Source organism: Drosophila sechellia, chromosome X (genome assembly GCF_004382195.2).
Source record: "Drosophila sechellia strain sech25 chromosome X, ASM438219v1, whole genome shotgun sequence".
Taxonomy (NCBI): domain Eukaryota; kingdom Metazoa; phylum Arthropoda; class Insecta; order Diptera; family Drosophilidae; genus Drosophila; species Drosophila sechellia.
In genome coordinates this window covers 13627403-13650436 of record NC_045954.1, presented here as the reverse complement: position 1 = coordinate 13650436, position 23034 = coordinate 13627403, and the positions used below count along the sequence as shown (strand labels likewise).

The following is a 23034-nucleotide window of genomic DNA, read 5'->3' as shown; positions in this document are numbered from 1 at the left end:
AAAGGATATACTACATATACGATTGTTCAGGGTGTGCATCTATTAGTGCTAACTTACGGCTCTTGAGATATATCCAGATATTGATTGAGGTGCGCGCCTCGGCATCCAGAATACTGCCACGCATCGAGATCACACATATACCTACTTCTACACATATTGAAACTGCAAAACAAGAATCAATATCAATACAGAATCCAATGAACGGGAATCAGTATACTTACAAAATAGTATCAACAAGTAGCCTATTAGATGATAGAACAATAATTTTACGCTTAAAATTCCTGTATTATACTCAAAGATAACCAACGAGACGCTAACAATCACAAAACTGTCACAGAAATCAGATCGTTTTTTGTTTTTATTTTGTTGTTGAAGAAAAAGAAAAAAAAAGACGAAACATGATTATGAACAATAATCGGTGATTAAGTAAAATGATACGTGGCTACTTACCATATAAAATGAATCGTCAGGAGAAATGCGCCCGGCACCACGAGATCATCAGAGCCCACAGACCAGCGACGTCTGAAGACCACAAGTCCAGGCATCTGAAATCGAAAGGAGCGAGTGAAATTAGTTTTTAACTAAATAGTATGTATAAATCCAAATAACCTTGCTTGCTACGCCAAAAAGTACAACATTTATAAATAAATTATTGATAAATAATCAGTATTAGATAAGGTTCGCATTAAAAAATGAAACTTAATTTCATAATTCACAACAATGTGATATTTATGCATTTCAACGACGTGCAACACTGCGTATGAGTGATAATCTTCAACTATATCACTCATACGCAGTGTGTACGATATGCCTGGAAAGATGGTGGCACCAAAAGCAATTATGATTATTTTATGAAACTTGCATTTACATAGCAACCCACTTTGGTCGCAGGTTGCAGCTTAAACGCCAGATATTTGTGCTGGCGCTCCGAATTGTAATCCCGTTGGAAAATAAGTTGCAGCCCTTGCAGCATTCAAATGCTCAATGGTGGTACAGTCATGCCTGCATGCACATATGCAAAGCGAACTACTTTGGAGGAGCAGCTTAAGGTTCCGCCCACGCCCGCCACCCACTTCACCCCACTTTGTCGATGTCAACCAATAGTGCCATGTAAAGCAAAGCATAATCAGGGTCAGACATGAGGAGGGCGTGTCAAAAGGGGGTGACAAGTAAAACTGCACCGAAAGAAATGCAGCAACATTGGTTAAATGGTACACAAAAAAAGAGGACATTACTACGACATCATTGCTAGAGAGTGGTTCTTAAGACAGACGTTCCTCCAAATGAGGGAAACCTCTCAAGCAAATCAAACTCAGGTATATTTTCTCTGTGTGTAACAACTTGTTGGGCGTCGTGTGTGGGTCATCATGTTTGGAAAAGCCCACCATAATCGCTGGTTTGACATTGCATTGGGTTTCGATAAGGCGCTCCTAACATGGCAATCGTAGAAGGGAATGCATGCTCATATTTGCATATCCGGAGTCTCGGGAATTAACAAGACTAACTAACTAAATAACTAGCTAAGTAATGGTGCGAAGACATGCATGCATTGTGGTCTTATCGACTTATCAATCACGAGAGTGCCAGCCAAATGATTCACCGTCTTTATCGGCGGCATAATCAATACGTTAAATCAATTGCGATTGCAAAGTTCACTTGTGCCGAATCAGCATTAGATATTACAATGCCAATGATTTCGCCAGTGGCTTATTTATAGACGAAATGGGTTTACGATCTCAGTCAATATAAACATAAACAAGCAGATAATAAACTTGCTGAGTGCCTCGACTAGAACTGAATATTCTAAAGTTCTATATACTAACGACCTTGATCATTTGAACGATTTGAAATGCAATTTTCAATCATGCTAACATATAATAAAACATATTAGCTTGCGTACTAGTTGCTATCTACCCATGGTTTTCTAATCAATTTGTGTTTATATAAACATTAGATCATTCAGTAGTAGACTTTCATTATTTTTAATTATTATTTGTGTTGCTCAACGTAATTAAAGTATTCTGAGTGCTATAACTACAGTCGTCGAGTTATCATTGAATAAATAAAATGAGCTTAGCTTAGCTTATCCATTAAAATGTTATTTGCATATATTATTTACAAATCAAGCAGACAGATTATTATTATAATTATTTACATGGCCAAGTCAAGTAATATTGGCCGTATATAAAAGAATTTCTATACCTATGTATAAAAAAACTAAATCGACATGGAAAATTTCAAAAAGGAATTTTAAAATTCTATAGGCTTTAACAGTGTTGTAAATGCAAAATTGTTTTGGCAATAGGAAATGCTTTTGTTGGTTTTATGAATAAAGTAAACATCGAAAAGGTAAACACATTTAAAAACTACTTAAATAGGTCCAAATATTTAAGAATAAAATTAAACGAAACTTGGAGAACAAATAAAAGGTAAAATAAATTACCGTCATTGAATCTTGACAAATAAATCAAAAATGACTGTATATTACATTCTAAATCTATTTCCATATAGAGCCCCTCTTTTATTTGATTTCAAGGATGTTTCCTTAGTTTTAACATTCGTCTTTAATAATTTGCCATCAAATACTAAGTCCCAAGTCCAGAACCCTTCGATCTTAATTATAACTTTGGCCTTCTTCAGTTAGAAGGCCAATTTAAAATGCTGACCTTTGCAAAGATATGGAGCTGTGCCTCTCGAGTCTTTCCTTTTAAATGGAACAGATTTCGGTGACAGATTTCATTGCTGCAATATTTATCACCTTCCTGTCGAAAGCTTAAAGTTCGAGCTGCGTAATTTCAAGGCTATTGATCCAACTGGCTGTTCTAATCGGCAAACATTTACCTTTTGCCAGCGAATCCGGGGCAGACTGGGCCAAATTTCAAAGGTAAAGCAACCAAAGCTGCAATCCAAAGGCCGAGCAACTTTGGCATTGGCATTACCATTGCCATTGGCCTCGCTGAACTGAACTTCAAGTGACAATGGGCGAGGATGACTGACTCTGTGACTGTGACGATGCGGTGTCGATGTGGATGACGAGCCATGATTTTGCATTTATTTGCACACCATCCTCACATTTTCCGTGCGGTGGCGCCAATGAGGCATGATATGGAACCAGCGGCACGGACTGAAAGAACAATGCCGAGGAAGCCGCAGGCAACTCGAAAACCCATTACACCAACTGCAGGTATGAATGGTCATTATACCCCACTGTTTACTCTATGTACACTTGCAAAAAAACATTCAAAACACTTCATGTTCTTAAGGTGATAAAGGGTTCATCGAAGAGATATGTATGCATATGCTTATGAAAATTTAAACAACACATTTAGGAATATACTATTCCTTTTTCATTGTTTTTCCGAAACTACACACGATTTGTGCGAGTGTAGTGTGAAAAACCACGCAGCTGTCGAAGAAGCCGTAATGGGGCAAGGGCAGAGTAATTGATGGCAATCATTCTTTTGTTCTGTCTCCGTCATATATCGCAGCATATTCAATTATTCACTTATTGCCATTATAAATGATGATAATTCCGGTCACGGTTATTGGCTGAATAATCATCCGTAGCTGTGCACCGTGGTCCTCGTAAATCACACACCTCCATCGATCTTTTATTGGATGGATCGCGGAACAGGCCCCACACGATAAGATAGTCGCGATGCAAGCAATTTATCTATGACTTGGCAAGAGGGCGATGTACGAACAGGTGGCATGCACTCGAATCAACAAATTGCCCCGAAATTACCGCCATCGCATCGCGAAACTGAAGTTGAGTGGTGAATCCGTGGTAAACAGCCGTGATGGGTGCAATTAACAACTGGATTTATGATAAGCCATTCATCGGCAGATCCTTTTCTTTTTTATAATATGATTTTATATGGTATCTAGTATCTTGTAGCGTATGGTATCTTGCTGGCGTAGCACCTTTTGTATTACGGATGACCAATTTCCTAAAATAATTTAGATTAGCTAATAGATATGACTAGTCTTGTCCAAAGGTCTTCTGGATGACGCCTCTTCTTGAACCCATTGCACTTTGTTGGCATCGGACATCCAGTTCAGCTTCCTCCTGAGCTTCCCGCGGCAAGTTATTGCGGAAAGTGGCTGCCTCCACGTGAGCCGCTTGTCCAGGATGAAACCCAGGTACTGAGCCTGGGGAAATTGAGGGATAAGCGTGTCCTGTAGTTTAACCCTAGGAAGCGTTTTGTGCGTCTGGGAGAAAATAAGAATCTACCCACTTTTTTTTAACAACTTTGAGTTTACTTTCAAAAGAAATTCACACAGAAGGAGAAATTTCAATTAAATTCAAAATTCAAAAAACGTTTATCCGTAATTATGGTTAAGGTTGTGGAGGACATCTTTGGTATTGCGACCAATCCGTTTACCAAGCAGGCCCAAGTGATTCGTCGCTATACGATGACCAACACCAATCGCCTGTCCGTGGCCATCATCCAGCTGGGCGCAACAATCCAGAGCATTCAAGTGCCAGATGCCTATCACCAGTTGTCCGATGTGGTCCTCGGATTCGATGATGTTGCCGGGTATACGAAGTATAGGAACTATCATTTTGGTTGCACAATTGGCAGAGTCTCGGATGTGGTGGGCAACGGCGAGTTCATCATGGACGAGCGACGGGTCATTGTGTCCAAAAATTTCGGGCAGAAGCACCAGATTAATGGTGGCTTTGTGGGCTTCGATCAGGTCATTTGGGATCTGGAAATGAAACGGCCGGATGGCGTCACCTTGCGTCATGTATCCCCGGATGGACACGAAGGATATCCTGGGACATTGAAAGTATTGCTTCACTTCACCATAAATGACGATAATCGGTTTTTTATACAAATGGAAGCCACCACTAATCAAACGACGCCGGTGAATATATCCAATCATATCATCTTTAATCTGGCCGGCCAGTCTACCGGAATCAAGGGCATTTTTGACCATCAAATCAACATTGAGGCAATGGAAACGATGGAAACATCCAATGCCGACGGACTTCCCACGGGTCGATTTAAGAACGTTAATGATTCCGTATACGATATCCGATTGCCAGTATTCATGGGCGACCGGGTGCGCCAGTTTGAACAGAAACCGGTAAAGGGTTACGATGTTTGCTTTGCCCTCGACAAGGAGTTTGATTCAATAAGAACGCGTTATGTGGGCAGGTTTTTGCATCCGGATTCGGGGAGATTTATGGAAATATTCAGCAATCAGCCGTGTGTTAAGTTCACCACCGGCAATTGTTTTCCCCAGGAACCGCTTGGTGAGCCACCTATATTGGGTAAAAGGTGCACACGCTATTGGCAACATTGTGGCTTCAGTCTTCAGCTACTTAACTATCCAGATGCCGTAAATCAGCCGGATTTTCCACGCATCTTCATCAATCCGGGCGAGCACTATTTCCATGAAACCATCTACCATTTTGGCGTTCAGGAATCGTGGAAATGCTGTGCCGATCCGGAGGAACTGGAAGCCCTGGGCGAAGAACCACTGCGAAAACCAAAGCCCGTTTGAGAAGCGGAGAGAAGAGCCCATTGAGAAATCAGGGCGTTCTATGGCCGGTACCTATGTAGTCCGTTTGAGAATCGCAGAGAAGGGCGCTTCGATAAAACGGTGCGTTCTATGGCAGCTACTTTGTGTTGCTCGAAGTAATTAAAATTTGCTGAGTGCTATAACTACAGTCGTCGAGTAATCATTGAATAAATAAAATTTGCTTATCCATTAAAATGTCATTTGCGAATATTATCGCACAAACGAATTTTAACATGCTGTACATTATAGGCTTTAACGGTGTTGTAAATGCAAAATTGTTTTGGCAATAAGAAATGCTTTTGTCTGTTTAACGGAGAAAGCAAGCATAGAAAATGTTAATACATTTAAAAACTACTTAAATAGTTCCAAATATTTAAGAGTGAAATTAAACGAATCTTGGGTGCTTTAAGAACGACTAAAAGGTTACCGTCATTGAATAAGACAAAAAATACTGGATATTACATTCCTCTTTTATTTGATTTCAAGAATGTTCCTTTAGTTTTAACCTTTGTGGTAATAATTTGCCATCAAATATTAAGTCCCAAAATCCCTTCGATCTTAATTATAACTTTCTTCAGCTAGAAAGCCAATTTAAAACGCTGACCTTTGCAAAGATATGGAGCTGCAGCTCTCGAGTCTTTCCTTTTAAATGGGACGGATTTCGGTGACAGATTTCATTGAAGCATAAATATTGCTTCCTGTCGAAAGCTTAAAGTTCGAGCTGCGTAATTTCAAGGCTATTGATCCAACTGGCTGTTCTAATCGGCAAACATTTACCTTTTGCCAGCGAATCCGGGGCAGACTGGGCCAAATTTCAAAGGTAAAGCAACCTAAGCTGCAATCCAAAGGCCGAGCAACTTGGCATTGGCATTACCATTGGCATTGGCCTCGCTGAACTGAACTTCAAGTGACAATGGGCGAGGATGACTGACTCTGTGACTGTGACGATGCGGTGTCGATGTGGATGACGAGCCATGATTTTGCATTTATTTGCACACCATCCTCACATTTTCCGTGCGGTGGCGCCAATGAGGCATGATATGGAACCAGCGGCACGGACTGAAAGAACAATGCCGAGGAAGCCGCAGGTATGAATGGTCATTATACCCCACTGTTTACTCTATGTACACTTGCAAAAAAACATTCAAAACACTTCATGTTCTTAAGGTGATAAAGGGTTCATCGAAGAGATATGTATGCATATGCTTATGAAAATTTAAACAACACATTTAGGAATATACTATTCCTTTTTCATTGTTTTTCCGAAACTACACACGATTTGTGCGAGTGTAGTGTGAAAAACCACGCAGCTGTCGAAGAAGACGTAATGGGGCAAGGGCAGAGTAATTGATGGCAATCATTCTTTTGTTCTGTCTCCGTCATATATCGCAGCATATTCAATTATTCACTTATTGCCATTATAAATGATGATAATTCCGGTCACGGTTATTGGCTGAATAATCATCCGTAGCTGTGCACCGTGGTCCTCGTAAATCACACACCTCCATCGATCTTTTATTGGATGGATCGCGGAACAGGCCCCACACGATAAGATAGTCGCGATGCAAGCAATTTATCTATGACTTGGCAAGAGGGCGATGTACGAACAGGTGGCATGCACTCGAATCAAAAATTGCCCCGACATTACCGCCATCGCATCGCGAAACTGAAGTTGAGTGGTAAACAGCCGTGATGGGTGCAATTAACAACTGGATTTATGATAAGCCATTAAGTCAATTTACTAAGAGTATGTGTTTTGCAGTTAACTTCAAGTTGGAAGCAAATGACACATGTCAATTAATTCCAAGAAAATGCTTTTGTTCACCAATTTGTCTCTTACATTTGTGGAACCACAATTGTGACATCTCGCTTGAAATGATGATGATTAAAGTCGCAAAATCATAAGTCTTTTTATTGAAATTTACTTAAAAACGTAAAGGAAAGAACTCGATGTAAAAATGTGTACTTTATAAACTTCAATACATTTGATTTTCAAGCACGGTATCAAATTAAATCCTCAGATCGTTTGAAATGAAGTTAAATTGTCAGAATTACCTCTTACAATTAAGTTCCCATCGCTGTGCACTTCCAAGTCAGAAAATGTTGGTAACTTTTACACTTTATGACAGATTAATTGCAATTCAGTTCAATCTAAGACTGAAGTGCCAGCTTGTGTAGGGAAATAATTGAAATTGACATGGCTGAGAACTGTTTGCAATCTGCTGGTTTCCATAGTTAAAGTGCATTTGAAACACACACTAGTCTCTAGTCGTATTTAGAGGTAGATCCTTTCTATTTATCGGATCTTCTATAAGCCGGTGCGTTCTATGACATCTTCTTATGTACTCCGATTGAGAATCGCAGAGAAGGGCGCTTCGGTTAATCAGTGCGTTGGATGGCATCTTCATATGTATGCACATTGAGAAGCGCAGAGAAGGGCCCTTCAATTAATCTGTGCGCTTGTTGTCTTCTTATGTATCCCCTTTGAGAATCGCAGAGAAGGGCGTTTCGAAAAATAGGTGCGTAATAAAGGTGTTTGCCATTTTTGTTCGGTAATGTTTGATATGGAAAGGGAATTTCAAGGCTAGTCTAGTATAAAATTAAAAATATATTAACATTATACGTATATTTGAGTTATTTATTATATCAAATGAAATAAACATTTGCCATAAATGCTTATTATTGGAATTTCTGTATTATTAAGTCGTTATACAAAATAACACAGAATAAAGAGCTTACAAAGCTTACTAGGGAAATAGGCAGGAAGTTGCGCCAGTAAATATAACTGTAGTTCGTTTCCCATTTCCTGGAAACTCGGGGCGTAACAAGTGCTTACAAAGGATAAATGAAACTACACTGATTTTTTCAGCTCTTCAGTTAAGCTAATGAATTAGCAGAGATGCCAGCCAAAGAAACAACGCAATCAACCTGCAGGAAAATCGCTTGCAAAGCTCATGGAGCGACCCTCGAACATGAATATGCGGCTAATGGGGCATCTGGCACGTTTTGGATCGATTGGAAATGTAACCTGATGTTTTGTGTACCCCAGATTGTTGACTGTTTGCTTTTGGTAATACTAAATTTAGCGAACGCTGCCTGCGAATACATTTTCTTAAAGTCTATAAAAAGCGAAAGCGAAAGCCAGCGGGACGGGACGAAACGGGAAATATCGATTTAAATTTAGCTGGACCCCTGTGGCGGTACCATTGGTTGGCATTGGTGTTTAGTGGCGTTATGGGACCGCTTTTCCGCAAATTTCGAGTTTCGCAATTGAATTTCCACCTCGCAGCTTATGTTGCCCTGCAATTTGGTATATATTATTCCGATTTTAAACCATTTCGGGTACGCGACACAAAGGTAAATGGCGCACACACTCGCCGCTCCACGGAAACTGCAGTTTGCCCTGCGGGGGTTAATTGCACTGCCCCCGCTTCCGCCCATTTTGCATTTTACTCTTTACCTCCTAACTACCATCTATGCAGCGCCCTTTTCCCCTCGTCACCGTTTATGAATAACTTTATAAAACCAGACCGCACACTCTGATTGTGGTTTCCACTTCCTTTTCTGCCATATTTTATAGTTTAAGCATTCGCGTGACGCACACCCTCTTTTTAAAGCAATTAAAAAAAAACAGGGCACAAAAAAAAAAAAGAAAACCAAATTAACAAAGGGACATGCACTTCGAGAAAATATTACAAAGATTGATCTTAAAATGTATATGTAGAAATATAATCATTTATACGAAAGCTTGAAACTCAGCAAAATATATAGCAATTAAGATACAAATATTTGCCGCTATTAAAGTTGCGTATTTTGGTGCAACGATTTTGGTTATACTTGTCAAGGGTGTCGACCAGGTCGACTGGGCGGAAGGACAACGAGGCAGTGGTTGGGTCATAGGTGGTTTGGGTGGCATGGAAAAAAGCGAGTCAGCGCTTTGAGAAAGGTAAACACACGTAGGAACTCGGCAGGGTGGAGATCTAATGAGGGGGTTTGGTTTAGCAGCATTTTCGCCAACGAGCCGCTAATGTTGCGCCCAGCCCCTCGAAGTGGCATTTCTGCCTCTTTTCCCGACAGACCACGATGTTTCATGGCACACTCGCAGTCGCCAGTTTAGTGGCCAACGAATTGCATCACTATAAACTGCATATATATGTGAAATAATACTGACCAGTAAGATCAAAGATTGTATTTTTTTTAATACATTTTTCACACTTCACATTTTAATGTATATTTGTGTTATCAACTAAGCGATGATTCATTACGAACTATTCTATTTTAATCTCTCCCAAAAACAAATAAACATTCACTATGCCCTCAGCTGATTAAGCTCTGATTTGATTTTAAATTAACACATCATTTTCATACTCGTTATTTTTGATAGTTTAATTAAATGGCTTTGAAACTGATTGACAACCTACCGCAACACTTTTTTCACATCCAGCTTAGTAATTTTTTTTTTAGAGAGTTGATTGATATCAAAATTTGTTTTTATACAATTCGGAGCATTCGTAAATGCATAAAAATTTTCTGAAATTAACTAGTAACGATGGCAATATTTGCATGACCTAAATTCTGGACTTGTGTAACCGGCAATCACGTCGTAGATCTATGACACCGATGTCTATGTCTCTGTCAATATGGCACATCGGTGGCTGATTGACAGGCCCATCACTAACACCATTATCCATCACTTCACTTGGGGCAAAGCCTTTGTGTTATTTGTTGCAATTGGATCAAAATCGAGCGAAAGCCCAGGCTCGACAAACTCATGCACGATATATGTACGCACATCTAGCATATATCTACATATGTATATGTATGTACATAACTATCGCTTTTATATGGCGGGCATATCCTTTGTCTGTAGGTAAAATGTGTCGGCGGTGGAGCCAAAGGAAAAGCGGTAGCGAAAAGCTGGGAAACCGAGGAAACTGGGGGGTCGCGTCATAAAAACAATGGCATCACAAGGCAGCGTATCGGGCGGAAATGAACTAAAAGGCCAATGCCAGCAGCACTCGGAGACAGTGCGAAAGGGACGGAACGTGAACGGCACAGAGAGAGAGAGAGAGAGAGAGAGAGATGGCAGCTATAGGAAAGAACAAGATGGAGATAGGTCATCCGGCAGTGGCAGTGGCAAAAGTTGGGCCAGGAACCAAACAAGAGCAAGAACAAGAACCAAAATAAAGTTTTATGGCAATAATGACGAGCCCCGTTTAATGACGATAGAGATAAAGACGATGATGTCGGCTGTGGATACGGATAGATAGGATGAGCCATAGCGAATATATCGCGCATAAACGCGGAGGCACATACATATAAAATAAAAGCGCTGCATATGTCAAGGATAAACTTCAAATCGAAGCTAGTTCGTGCTGACATAACACATTTGGTTAAGCAGTTTGTTAATGCATCCACCAATGAAATTATACATGATGTATATATTCTAAGCCAGAGATGACGAACATCTATGCGTACACAATTTAGTTTTAGTAATGTGAATTATGTGAACATGAAGACTAAGCCTTATCGAAACACTTTTCAGTACATTTTGATATGCAAGAATCTAGACAAGCTTTTTAGTTAAAATTCCAAAGTTCTGACAGTGTTGGATACGACACTATAAACAAGACCATAGATAACTATCCTTCGCTCTGGCTTTTATGTTTAGTTTGGCTTGGTTTTCAGTTTTCATGACAGGACCAAAATAGGAAAAGGGAGGCAAGACATTTGACATTTTTAAGCAATTTCCAGTTTGAGTGTTTTGTTTTTTTTTTTGTTGCTTTTTTTGGTATATTTGTATATGTGCTGTGGGAAAATGTTCTGAGAGCTTTTCATTGCTTTGCATCTTTAATTTCCTTAGTCCGCTATTTCTTTTATTTTATCGCATTTTGGTATTTATTATATGAAATGGAATGAGGAAAGCAAGGAAATGGCGGAAAAGGAAGGAAAACGCTGGCAGGACAATGATAAAGGGCAAGCAGGAAACGCGCAAAAAATGCTGTTCTGAATTTTTGTCCCAAAAAGAAGAAAATGTATATGTATATAAATATGTACATAGGTTTAAACAAATTACGCCCAAGCGTCCTTAATTTAATTAGGGGTTTCTAACACTTATTTACAGCACCAAAATTAAATAATTTTTAATTAACATTTAAACGCTTCTTTTTATACCACTTTAAGAAATATTCCAGCATGCTCCGGTAATCGCGTTAGTGCGAATTTTACGATTGCAATTTGAAATGGAAAAATTGATGTTCTGGTTTTGGAAATTGTAAGAACTTTTCGATTTGTAAACGGGCACTTTTGTCTGGCCAAAATGAAAAGGGCATAGGCATAAATCCTTATAAATATAATAGAATTCATTCATTAATTTAAAGGACGGCCAAAAGATGTTCGAAAATAATGCTATTTAATTTAATTACTTAAATGGTCAAAGTGCAGTAAAAAAGTAATTGCGACCATCGGAATTACAAGTGTGAAAAAGGTGACCGCTCTATGGTCTGATAAACAGCAAATACAGCTGTTTATTGTTTAAAAAAATACGTTTTTGAAGACGTTCTTAATAATTAGATATTTTTCAATTCTTAAAGGGAATGGTGGTCGAAAAAAATGGTTAAGATTCTTGTAACGCACGATTTATTCATTAAAATAGAGGTGAACAAATCAAATGGTCTGTTACAATGTGCTTTTAAGCGATATGCTTTTCTTATCGATAGCTCTTCAATAAAATCGTAGATTGGCATCACTTGTCAACTGTCATCCTTATAGCGTGCACTACAAAATTTATTTGACCCACGAGAACGAACAAAAATGAATTCTGAGCCAAATCGCAAGCCCACTCCTATGGAAGTGGAGGAAATTGAGAATGAGGAGACGCGCTCGGATAATCCGCAGCCAGAGGAAGGTGAGTCTGCGAATGGGGAGGCAAATCTCTCGGATGACGAATCAGAAATGGAGCTGGCCAGCTTCAATGCCAGCGGCAGTACCTCGCCTGCCGCTAAGGAAAGCAAGAAGGGCACCATCTACATATCCCACTTACCCAAAGACATGGCCGTGACCAGCATGTTGCGAATCTTTGGCGAGTACGGCGCCATCGGCAGAGCTTTCCTGCGGTCGAAGAAGCTGTCAAGTGAGTGGACCAAGTGGCATTCATATAAGACCCACTGATTACCCAGTATATACTTTAATCTCAATTACTTTAGGTAAGTCTCCTGATATCATCTTCACCGAGGGTTGGGTGCAATTCAATTCGAAACGTGTGGCCAAACAGATCGTTCCACTGCTTAACAACAAGCAGATATCCACGCGCAAGAAGTCCCGATTCTATGACTCGCTGTGGAGCATGAAGTACCTGCCGCAGTTCAAGTGGACCCGTCCAACCGTTCTCGTGGCCTTGGGGCAGGAGGGGCTCGTGGTACCCCTTGAGGCAAATCCCTCGGATGCCGACGATGAAATGGAGCTGGCCAGCCTCAATGACACCGGCAGTTCCTCGGCTGCCGCGAAGAGAAGCAAGAAGGGCATCATCTACATATGCAACATACCCAAGGACATGACCATTGCCCGCCTGCGGGAGATCTTGGGCAAGTACGGCGCCGTCGGCAGAGCTTACCTGCAGTCGCAGAAGCTGTCAGGTAAGTGAACCAAGTGGCAATTCATATAAGACCCACTGATTACCAGGTATATACTTAAATCTCAATTACTTTAGATAAGTCTCCTCATATCATCTTCGCCGAGGGTTGGGTGGAATTCAAGTCGAAACGTGTGGCCAAACAGATCGTTCCCCTGCTGACCAACAGGCAGATATCCACGCACAAGAAGTCCCGATTCTATGACTCGCTGTGGAGCATGAAGTACCTGTCGCACTTCACCTGGGCCAATCTACCCAAGCTCCTAAACTCGCAGGCCACACGCTTCCAGTAAAATCTCGAGTTCAACAAGAAGAACGCGAAGAAGGCATCTTATGTTAACAAGATTGCAAATAAACTTAAATAAACACACTTAGGGGTTTCTAACACTTATTTACAGCACAAAAATTAAATAATTTTTAATTAACATTTAAACGCTTCTTTTTATACCACTTTAAGAAATATTCCAGCATGCTCCGGTAATCGCGTTAGTGCGAATTTTACGATTGCAATTTGAAATGGAAAAATTGATGTTCTGGTTTTGGAAATTGTAAGAACTTTTCGATTTGTAAACGGGCACTTTTGTCTGGCCAAAATGAAAAGGGCATAGGCATAAATCCTTATAAATATAATAGAATTCATTCATTAATTTAAAGGACGGCCAAAAGATGTTCGAAAATAATGCTATTTAATTTAATTACTTAAATGGTCAAAGTGCAGTAAAATAGTAATTGCGACCATCGGAATTACAAGTGTGAAAAAGGTGACCGCTCTATGGTCTGATAAACAGCAAATACAGCTGTTTATTGTTTAAAAAAATACGTTTTTGAAGACGTTCTTAATAATTAGATATTTTTCAATTCTTAAAGGGAATGGTGGTCGAAAAAAATGGTTAAGATTCTTGTAACGCACGATTTATTCATTAAAATAGAGGTGAACAAATCAAATGGTCTGTTACAATGTGCTTTTAAGCGATATGCTTTTCTTATCGATAGCTCTTCGATAAAATCGTAGATTGGCATCACTTGTCAACTGTCATCCTTATAGCGTGCACTACAAAATTTATTTGACCCACGAGAACGAACAAAAATGAATTCTGAGCCAAATCGCAAGCCCACTCCTATGGAAGTGGAGGAAATTGAGAATGAGGAGACGCGCTCGGATAATCCGCAGCCAGAGGAAGGTGAGTCTGCGAATGGGGAGGCAAATCTCTCGGATGACGAATCAGAAATGGAGCTGGCCAGCTTCAATGCCAGCGGCAGTACCTCGCCTGCCGCTAAGGAAAGCAAGAAGGGCACCATCTACATATCCCACTTACCCAAAGACATGGCCGTGACCAGCATGTTGCGAATCTTTGGCGAGTACGGCGCCATCGGCAGAGCTTTCCTGCGGTCGAAGAAGCTGTCAAGTGAGTGGACCAAGTGGCATTCATATAAGACCCACTGATTACCCAGTATATACTTTAATCTCAATTACTTTAGGTAAGTCTCCTGATATCATCTTCACCGAGGGTTGGGTGCAATTCAATTCGAAACGTGTGGCCAAACAGATCGTTCCACTGCTTAACAACAAGCAGATATCCACGCGCAAGAAGTCCCGATTCTATGACTCGCTGTGGAGCATGAAGTACCTGCCGCAGTTCAAGTGGACCCGTCCAACCGTTCTCGTGGCCTTGGGGCAGGAGGGGCTCGTGGTACCCCTTGAGGCAAATCCCTCGGATGCCGACGATGAAATGGAGCTGGCCAGCCTCAATGACACCGGCAGTTCCTCGGCTGCCGCGAAGAGAAGCAAGAAGGGCATCATCTACATATGCAACATACCCAAGGACATGACCATTGCCCGCCTGCGGGAGATCTTGGGCAAGTACGGCGCCGTCGGCAGAGCTTACCTGCAGTCGCAGAAGCTGTCAGGTAAGTGAACCAAGTGGCAATTCATATAAGACCCACTGATTACCCAGTATATACTTAAATCTCAATTACTTTAGATAAGTCTCCTCATATCATCTTCGCCGAGGGTTGGGTGGAATTCAAGTCGAAACGTGTGGCCAAACAGATCGTTCCCCTGCTGACCAACAGGCAGATATCCACGCACAAGAAGTCCCGATTCTATGACTCGCTGTGGAGCATGAAGTACCTGTCGCACTTCACCTGGGCCAATCTACCCAAGCTCCTAAACTCGCAGGCCACACGCTTCCAGTAAAATCTCGAGTTCAACAAGAAGAACGCGAAGAAGGCATCTTATGTTAACAAGATTGCAAATAAACTTAAATAAACACACTTAGGGGTTTCTAACACTTATTTACAGCACAAAAATTAAATAATTTTTAATTAACATTTAAACGCTTCTTTTTATACCACTTTAAGAAATATTCCAGCATGCTCCGGTAATCGCGTTAGTGCGAATTTTACGATTGCAATTTGAAATGGAAAAATTGATGTTCTGGTTTTGGAAATTGTAAGAACTTTTCGATTTGTAAACGGGCACTTTTGTCTGGCCAAAATGAAAAGGGCATAGGCATAAATCCTTATAAATATAATAGAATTCATTCATTAATTTAAAGGACGGCCAAAAGATGTTCGAAAATAATGCTATTTAATTTAATTACTTAAATGGTCAAAGTGCAGTAAAATAGTAATTGCGACCATCGGAATTACAAGTGTGAAAAAGGTGACCGCTCTATGGTCTGATAAACAGCAAATACAGCTGTTTATTGTTTAAAAAAATACGTTTTTGAAGACGTTCTTAATAATTAGATATTTTTCAATTCTTAAAGGGAATGGTGGTCGAAAAAAATGGTTAAGATTCTTGTAACGCACGATTTATTCATTAAAATAGAGGTGAACAAATCAAATGGTCTGTTACAATGTGCTTTTAAGCGATATGCTTTTCTTATCGATAGCTCTTCGATAAAATCGTAGATTGGCATCACTTGTCAACTGTCATCCTTATAGCGTGCACTACAAAATTTATTTGACCCACGAGAACGAACAAAAATGAATTCTGAGCCAAATCGCAAGCCCACTCCTATGGAAGTGGAGGAAATTGAGAATGAGGAGACGCGCTCGGATAATCCGCAGCCAGAGGAAGGTGAGTCTGCGAATGGGGAGGCAAATCTCTCGGATGACGAATCAGAAATGGAGCTGGCCAGCTTCAATGCCAGCGGCAGTACCTCGCCTGCCGCTAAGGAAAGCAAGAAGGGCACCATCTACATATCCCACTTACCCAAAGACATGGCCGTGACCAGCATGTTGCGAATCTTTGGCGAGTACGGCGCCATCGGCAGAGCTTTCCTGCGGTCGAAGAAGCTGTCAAGTGAGTGGACCAAGTGGCATTCATATAAGACCCACTGATTACCCAGTATATACTTTAATCTCAATTACTTTAGGTAAGTCTCCTGATATCATCTTCACCGAGGGTTGGGTGCAATTCAATTCGAAACGTGTGGCCAAACAGATCGTTCCACTGCTTAACAACAAGCAGATATCCACGCGCAAGAAGTCCCGATTCTATGACTCGCTGTGGAGCATGAAGTACCTGCCGCAGTTCAAGTGGACCCGTCCAACCGTTCTCGTGGCCTTGGGGCAGGAGGGGCTCGTGGTACCCCTTGAGGCAAATCCCTCGGATGCCGACGATGAAATGGAGCTGGCCAGCCTCAATGACACCGGCAGTTCCTCGGCTGCCGCGAAGAGAAGCAAGAAGGGCATCATCTACATATGCAACATACCCAAGGACATGACCATTGCCCGCCTGCGGGAGATCTTGGGCAAGTACGGCGCCGTCGGCAGAGCTTACCTGCAGTCGCAGAAGCTGTCAGGTAAGTGAACCAAGTGGCAATTTATATAAGACCCACTGATTACCAGGTATATACTTAAATCTCAATTACTTTAGATAAGTCTCCTCATATCATCTTCGCCGAGGGTTGGGTGGAATTCAAGTCGAAACGTGTGGCCAAACAGATCGTTCCACTGCTGACCAACAGGCAGATATCCACGCACAAGAAGTCCCGATTCTATGACTCGCTGTGGAGCATGAAGTACCTGTCGCACTTCACCTGGGCCAATCTACCCAAGCTCCTAAACTCGCAGGCCACACGCTTCCAGTAAAATCTCGAGTTCAACAAGAAGAATGCGAAGAAGGCATCTTATGTTAACAAGATTGCAAATAAACTTAAATAAACACACTTAGGGGTTTCTAACACTTATTTACAGCACAAAAATTAAATAATTTTTAATTAACATTTAAACGCTTCTTTTTATACCACTTTAAGAAATATTCCAGCATGCTCCGGTAATCGCGTTAGTGCGAATTTTACGATTGCAATTTGAAATGGAAAAATTGATGTTCTGGTTTTGGAAATTGTAAGAACTTTTCGATTTGTAAACGGGCACTTTTGTCTGGCCAAAATGAAAAGGGCATAGGCATAAATCCTTATAAATATAATAGAATTCATTCATTAATTTAAAGGACGGCCAAAAGATGTTCGAAAATAATGCTATTTAATTTAATTACTTAAATGGTCAAAGTGCAGTAAAAAAGTAATTGCGACCATCGGAATTACAAGTGTGAAAAAGGTGACCGCTCTATGGTCTGATAAACAGCAAATACAGCTGTTTATTGTTTAAAAAAATACGTTTTTGAAGACGTTCTTAATAATTAGATATTTTTCAATTCTTAAAGGGAATGGTGGTCGAAAAAAATGGTTAAGATTCTTGTAACGCACGATTTATTCATTAAAATAGAGGTGAACAAATCAAATGGTCTGTTACAATGTGCTTTTAAGCGATATGCTTTTCTTATCGATAGCTCTTCGATAAAAACGTAGATTGGCATCACTTGTCAACTGTCATCCTTATAGCGTGCACTACAAAATTTATTTGACCCACGAGAACGAACAAAAATGAATTCTGAGCCAAATCGCAAGCCCACTCCTATGGAAGTGGAGGAAATTGAGAATGAGGAGACGCGCTCGGATAATCCGCAGCCAGAGGAAGGTGAGTCTGCGAATGGGGAGGCAAATCTCTCGGATGACGAATCAGAAATGGAGCTGGCCAGCTTCAATGCCAGCGGCAGTACCTCGCCTGCCGCTAAGGAAAGCAAGAAGGGCACCATCTACATATCCCACTTACCCAAAGACATGGCCGTGACCAGCATGTTGCGAATCTTTGGCGAGTACGGCGCCATCGGCAGAGCTTTCCTGCGGTCGAAGAAGCTGTCAAGTGAGTGGACCAAGTGGCATTCATATAAGACCCACTGATTACCCAGTATATACTTTAATCTCAATTACTTTAGGTAAGTCTCCTGATATCATCTTCACCGAGGGTTGGGTGCAATTCAATTCGAAACGTGTGGCCAAACAGATCGTTCCACTGCTTAACAACAAGCAGATATCCACGCGCAAGAAGTCCCGATTCTATGACTCGCTGTGGAGCATGAAGTACCTGCCGCAGTTCAAGTGGACCCGTCCAACCGTTCTCGTGGCCTTGGGGCAGGAGGGGCTCGTGGTACCCCTTGAGGCAAATCCCTCGGATGCCGACGATGAAATGGAGCTGGCCAGCCTCAATGACACCGGCAGTTCCTCGGCTGCCGCGAAGAGAAGCAAGAAGGGCATCATCTACATATGCAACATACCCAAGGACATGACCATTGCCCGCCTGCGGGAGATCTTGGGCAAGTACGGCGCCGTCGGCAGAGCTTACCTGCAGTCGCAGAAGCTGTCAGGTAAGTGAACCAAGTGGCAATTCATATAAGACCCACTGATTACCCAGTATATACTTAAATCTCAATTACTTTAGATAAGTCTCCTCATATCATCTTCGCCGAGGGTTGGGTGGAATTCAAGTCGAAACGTGTGGCCAAACAGATCGTTCCACTGCTGACCAACAGGCAGATATCCACGCACAAGAAGTCCCGATTCTATGACTCGCTGTGGAGCATGAAGTACCTGTCGCACTTCACCTGGGCCAATCTACCCAAGCTCCTAAACTCGCAGGCCACACGCTTCCAGTAAAATCTCGAGTTCAACAAGAAGAATGCGAAGAAGGCATCTTATGTTAACAAGATTGCAAATAAACTTAAATAAAGTAGATCAAATCAAAATCTATTATTAATTAGGCGCGCAAAATTATTTGAAATTAGCGCCCCTGCAAATTGATAATTTCAAAACTATCGATTGTGTGTGTTAAAGTGTGTCAGCTACTCAAGTTGAGGGAGGCCACTGTGACGCACAGTATCCATGACATTGTCGATGGCGCCACCTTCAAGGAACTGGACGGATAGTGCGACATGTTGGCCGTTTTGGGCAGCAGGAAGGTGGCCACCGTTCTCTTCGATGGCAAGCGCAAGATGACCATTTTCGAGATGGAAATCGAGGAGGAGAAGGACGACACGGAGTTGTCGCAGGACTCGTTTCTGGAGTTCGTGCCAAAAGTTATCGCGAAGGTTGCCATAATGTTGGTGAAACGAAACAGGTAGGTAAAATTACTTATAAAATATAAAAGAATCCATTGACCAATTTAAAGGAGGGCCGAAAGTTGTTCGTAAATATTGGTATTTAACTTAATTACTTTAATGGTTAAAGTGTAGTAATAAGGTGATTGCGAACATCGGAATTTAAACTGTGAAAAAGTTGACATCGGTTTGCTGTTTAAGAAACAACAAGCTATTTTTACCATAAGAAGTTATTTTTAAAATAGGGATGTTGACTTTGTCATATATATTAACGAACATATTTGAATATTTACGAGTATAAACATGAGACACTCCTCCCACTGTCTTTTAAGTGATATTTTTCAATGAAGACAGAGAGATGCGAAAATTGGAATGGGTGGGAGGAGTTGAAGAGACGACGTGTTGAGTGCCACAATTTTCATCTTTGTGTCTTCCTTTCTGCGGCAGCATTTTCTCCGCAGGCTGCACCAAGAGAAAAAAAAACAATGGAGAACGTTATAGAGAAGTTGGCAAGTTTCCCGACTTTCAGACACCCTCTACGCACTGCATTTTGCTGCAAGCTTACTTATTCCTGATATACACACTTTCAAACCCACACTACCCCTTAACAACAAATTACCAGGTATGAAAATCGCACCGAATGCAGGAAGAACGCTCCAAATGTCTAGAGCCTGCACAAGTATGCAATTGTTTGTGGCAAACAAAATGCCAAACAAAAAAAAATGCGACAACAAACAAGAGCACAGAAAACTTTAAAAACCAAAAAGGAATATAACGTGTAGCTTAAAAAAATAACCGATTTCGAGAATATATTGTAGCACAATTCTTCCAAACTTATTTGAAAAACTTAACAACCTTGACAGGAATTACGGACACTAAGTTAGAATTTTGGCATTATTTTTATTCTGACTTATTTTTCCAGAGTGTGAAAGATAGTAAGAAACAAGAAGAGGAAGTGGTCGACTGTGACTGGTTTGGCAAAAGACGGTGGTGAGTTTTTCAAACTTCACACACCGTGCACATACACACATATACCTCCGTGCCTACCCACCCACCCACTTGGGCGTTTCTTGAACAACCCTCCTCGCATTTTACTGGAGCATGGAGAAAATGCGTGGATGACACACACAATAGCAGCAATGGCAAAAGCAACAATAAACAATACAGTGCACTCCCCGTAGAGTGGAACCAAAGAAGCGGAACATTTCCTACACCTTTTAAGTTCACTGTACGGAATGGAATAAAATAAGTTGGAAAGAAGTCCTGATAACGGAACGGAATGCCCGGTTGAAAAATGTGTTGCCTACTCGCAGGCTTTTCAAATATTTTTTAAAACTTTTTACAACTCAAAGTGACTACCAGTGGTAGAGTATTTTGCTTATTTTATAGATTAATTTCGCTATGCAAGTATAATGATAAGTACTTTGAGTACCTTCACCGATATCTTGTACAACAAATTAAAGAGTTCCAAATGAGTGATTCGAGGGTATACTGTGATGACAAGGAAGACGATTTTCATGCCGGCACAAACAAAATCCGCTAAAACTCGCCGATGGCCGTCGTGGTGGATGATGATGGGTGCCAAGGTGGGTGGTTGGTTGGGTGGTTGGGTGGTTGGGTGGCTGGGTGGCTGGTAAGGTGGCACAAGTGACGCTTTCGCTTATGGCGACAGCCTGGCAGCTTTGACATTTGCATGTGTATTATGCGTGGCCCTGTGGACATGTGTTTGTATGACGAGTTTTCGCCGATACACACACATCCACACGCTCGCGAATGCCAGAGCATCCTTCTAGATGGTCGAAAAATCCTTCAAAGTTCAGAAACAGAACAACAGGCAACAAAATCATCGCCACATCGCCTCTTATTTTTTCAACTTTTTTTGCTCCACTTTTTTTGTTCGCTTTGATAGCTAGACATATGGACAGATGGTCAAAAGGACAGCAGAGCAGCACCCTTGACATTTTCCAATCAAGCTTTTGGACACAGAGATTGGCTAGTGGATGGCCATCTGATCCAGATATAAACTGATCAATTAGTGACTGAGCTTGCCAGCATAATTGGCCTTCCAAAGTCATTAGACTCGGATGCACGTGAACAAATATCTTGGAAATTGAATCTAGTAATTGAAAACTATCACCATAAATTCAAAATCATATAGTTTCATCCTTGATGGAACACGAATGCAACCATGTGATGAATAACTTATAGTTATAGTTATACCTTATGAAACCCTCCACATAAAATTTAAAATATTTCTCATTCCAAATGTTCGATTTATGAAGGAGCAAAGCTATTAGATCCTGGATTACTTGTAATATAAACATCTTTTTGAAGTTATTTATCGCAACCCGAACTCCGCTAAACAGGACTTAGTGGTTCAGCCAAGATTTATCGGCTCATTCCGTTCGCTTTCTGGTTGTCATCGCATCCGCGGGATACCATCCTCAGTACTCCAACTCCTCCACATCGTGGCACATGGTCCATCCGCAATCCTTCGTCGCGAATCCTCCTCCGCAGTTGAGAGGAGAAGTTCGGAGAGCTGTTGCTACTGCTGCTCCTGCGGTTTTCGTCCCCAAAAATAACTAACCCCCCGATGTGAGAGCATGGGCCACACGCCAGTGTGTGTGTGTGAGTGTGTGTGTGGTGGGGTTGGGCTAAAGTAAATGGCAAAATGGAATGCTTGGACATGGACAGAACGGAGCAGCGAAGCAGCCAGGGTAACACGGCTAAGCCGGCTACGGAAAAATCAGCAAATACGCCTGTTTTTTCGGCTGGCGTCTGTCGCACTCCTGCCCTTTCCCATTTCCCTTTAGCATCCTCTCCCCCTCCCCCTCCCTCCAACCCATCACACTTTTCCATTTTCCCGCTGGCAGGCAACAGCCACCACCGAAAATTGCCACCCACCTTGCATACACGCAGGAAAATGATTAACCAATGTTGCGACCATAGGCACTTGCTTTGGCAATGCAAAACGAGACAGAACGTATGGACTAAAAGATACCTATTACTCAAAGCAAATGAAGCGTGAAGGAAATTAAAATGAACTTTCAGTTCACTTTTTATATACGAGTTCTTCGATCATGTAGTTCAAATTGCAAATAAATTATGCTCATTTATTTGTATTTACAAGTTGTTTCTTTATTTTTAGCACTTTTGTTTAATTTTATTGTGTTTATTTTCAATTTCTACGCCGACTGTTTGCTTGTTGGTATTCCTCTATTTTTATATATAAATATATACATATATTCCTTGCAGTCTCATTCTGTTAAACGATAATTGCAATCATTTAGAAATGGGGATGACTTTATCTGGCCGAAAATCGTTATCATCCGTAAAATGTGGGGGTTGGTCGCATTCAACGAGAGTTTGAACTTATAAAGTCTAATACCTCTAATACGGGGGATGACATTAATCTAGCTTTTTATCA

The 23034-nt window shown here is 41.1% G+C and overlaps 6 protein-coding genes across 11 annotated transcripts in view; 5 read left to right on the top strand and 1 right to left on the bottom strand.

The window, feature by feature from the left end:
- The window catches only part of LOC6618466 (sn1-specific diacylglycerol lipase alpha), a 35402-nt gene that overhangs the window by 9137 nt on the left and 3231 nt on the right, over nucleotides 1-23034 (bottom strand). For all 5 annotated transcript variants that reach the window (XM_032724099.1, XM_032724101.1, XM_032724100.1 and 2 more), the window contains exons 3-5: nucleotides 451-545; nucleotides 222-328; nucleotides 58-162 (exon numbers count right to left, since the gene is read on the bottom strand). In XM_032724099.1, coding sequence (XP_032579990.1) covers nucleotides 58-162; nucleotides 222-328; nucleotides 451-545 — 307 coding nt within the window. The remainder of the gene's footprint in view (nucleotides 1-57; nucleotides 163-221; nucleotides 329-450; nucleotides 546-23034) is intronic.
- On the top strand, nucleotides 4080-5542 carry LOC6618465 (aldose 1-epimerase). Of its 2 annotated transcripts, XM_032724104.1 has the most exons (2): nucleotides 4080-5276; nucleotides 5341-5453. In XM_032724104.1, exons 1-2 carry the CDS (start codon nucleotides 4336-4338, stop codon nucleotides 5351-5353), a joined length of 954 nt encoding a protein of 317 aa, XP_032579995.1. In that variant the 5' UTR covers nucleotides 4080-4335; the 3' UTR covers nucleotides 5354-5453. The 2 variants fall into 2 exon arrangements, with proteins under 2 accessions (XP_032579995.1, XP_002042735.1); XM_002042699.2 differs by having other exon boundaries at nucleotides 4082-5542.
- On the top strand, nucleotides 12274-13587 carry LOC6618463 (pre-rRNA-processing protein esf2). The gene is made up of 3 exons (XM_002042697.2): nucleotides 12274-12664; nucleotides 12738-13166; nucleotides 13241-13587. The coding sequence occupies exons 1-3, from the start codon at nucleotides 12346-12348 to the stop codon at nucleotides 13453-13455; spliced, it is 963 nt and encodes a 320-aa protein (XP_002042733.2). The 5' UTR covers nucleotides 12274-12345; the 3' UTR covers nucleotides 13456-13587.
- On the top strand, nucleotides 14199-15491 carry LOC116801944 (pre-rRNA-processing protein esf2-like). The gene is made up of 3 exons (XM_032724108.1): nucleotides 14199-14568; nucleotides 14642-15070; nucleotides 15145-15491. Exons 1-3 carry the CDS (start codon nucleotides 14250-14252, stop codon nucleotides 15357-15359), a joined length of 963 nt encoding a protein of 320 aa, XP_032579999.1. The 5' UTR covers nucleotides 14199-14249; the 3' UTR covers nucleotides 15360-15491.
- Nucleotides 16103-17395, top strand: LOC6618464 (pre-rRNA-processing protein esf2). The gene is made up of 3 exons (XM_032724105.1): nucleotides 16103-16472; nucleotides 16546-16974; nucleotides 17049-17395. The coding sequence occupies exons 1-3, from the start codon at nucleotides 16154-16156 to the stop codon at nucleotides 17261-17263; spliced, it is 963 nt and encodes a 320-aa protein (XP_032579996.1). The 5' UTR covers nucleotides 16103-16153; the 3' UTR covers nucleotides 17264-17395.
- Nucleotides 18007-19249, top strand: LOC6618462 (pre-rRNA-processing protein esf2). Its single transcript, XM_032724106.1, has 3 exons — nucleotides 18007-18376; nucleotides 18450-18878; nucleotides 18953-19249. The coding sequence occupies exons 1-3, from the start codon at nucleotides 18058-18060 to the stop codon at nucleotides 19165-19167; spliced, it is 963 nt and encodes a 320-aa protein (XP_032579997.1). The 5' UTR covers nucleotides 18007-18057; the 3' UTR covers nucleotides 19168-19249.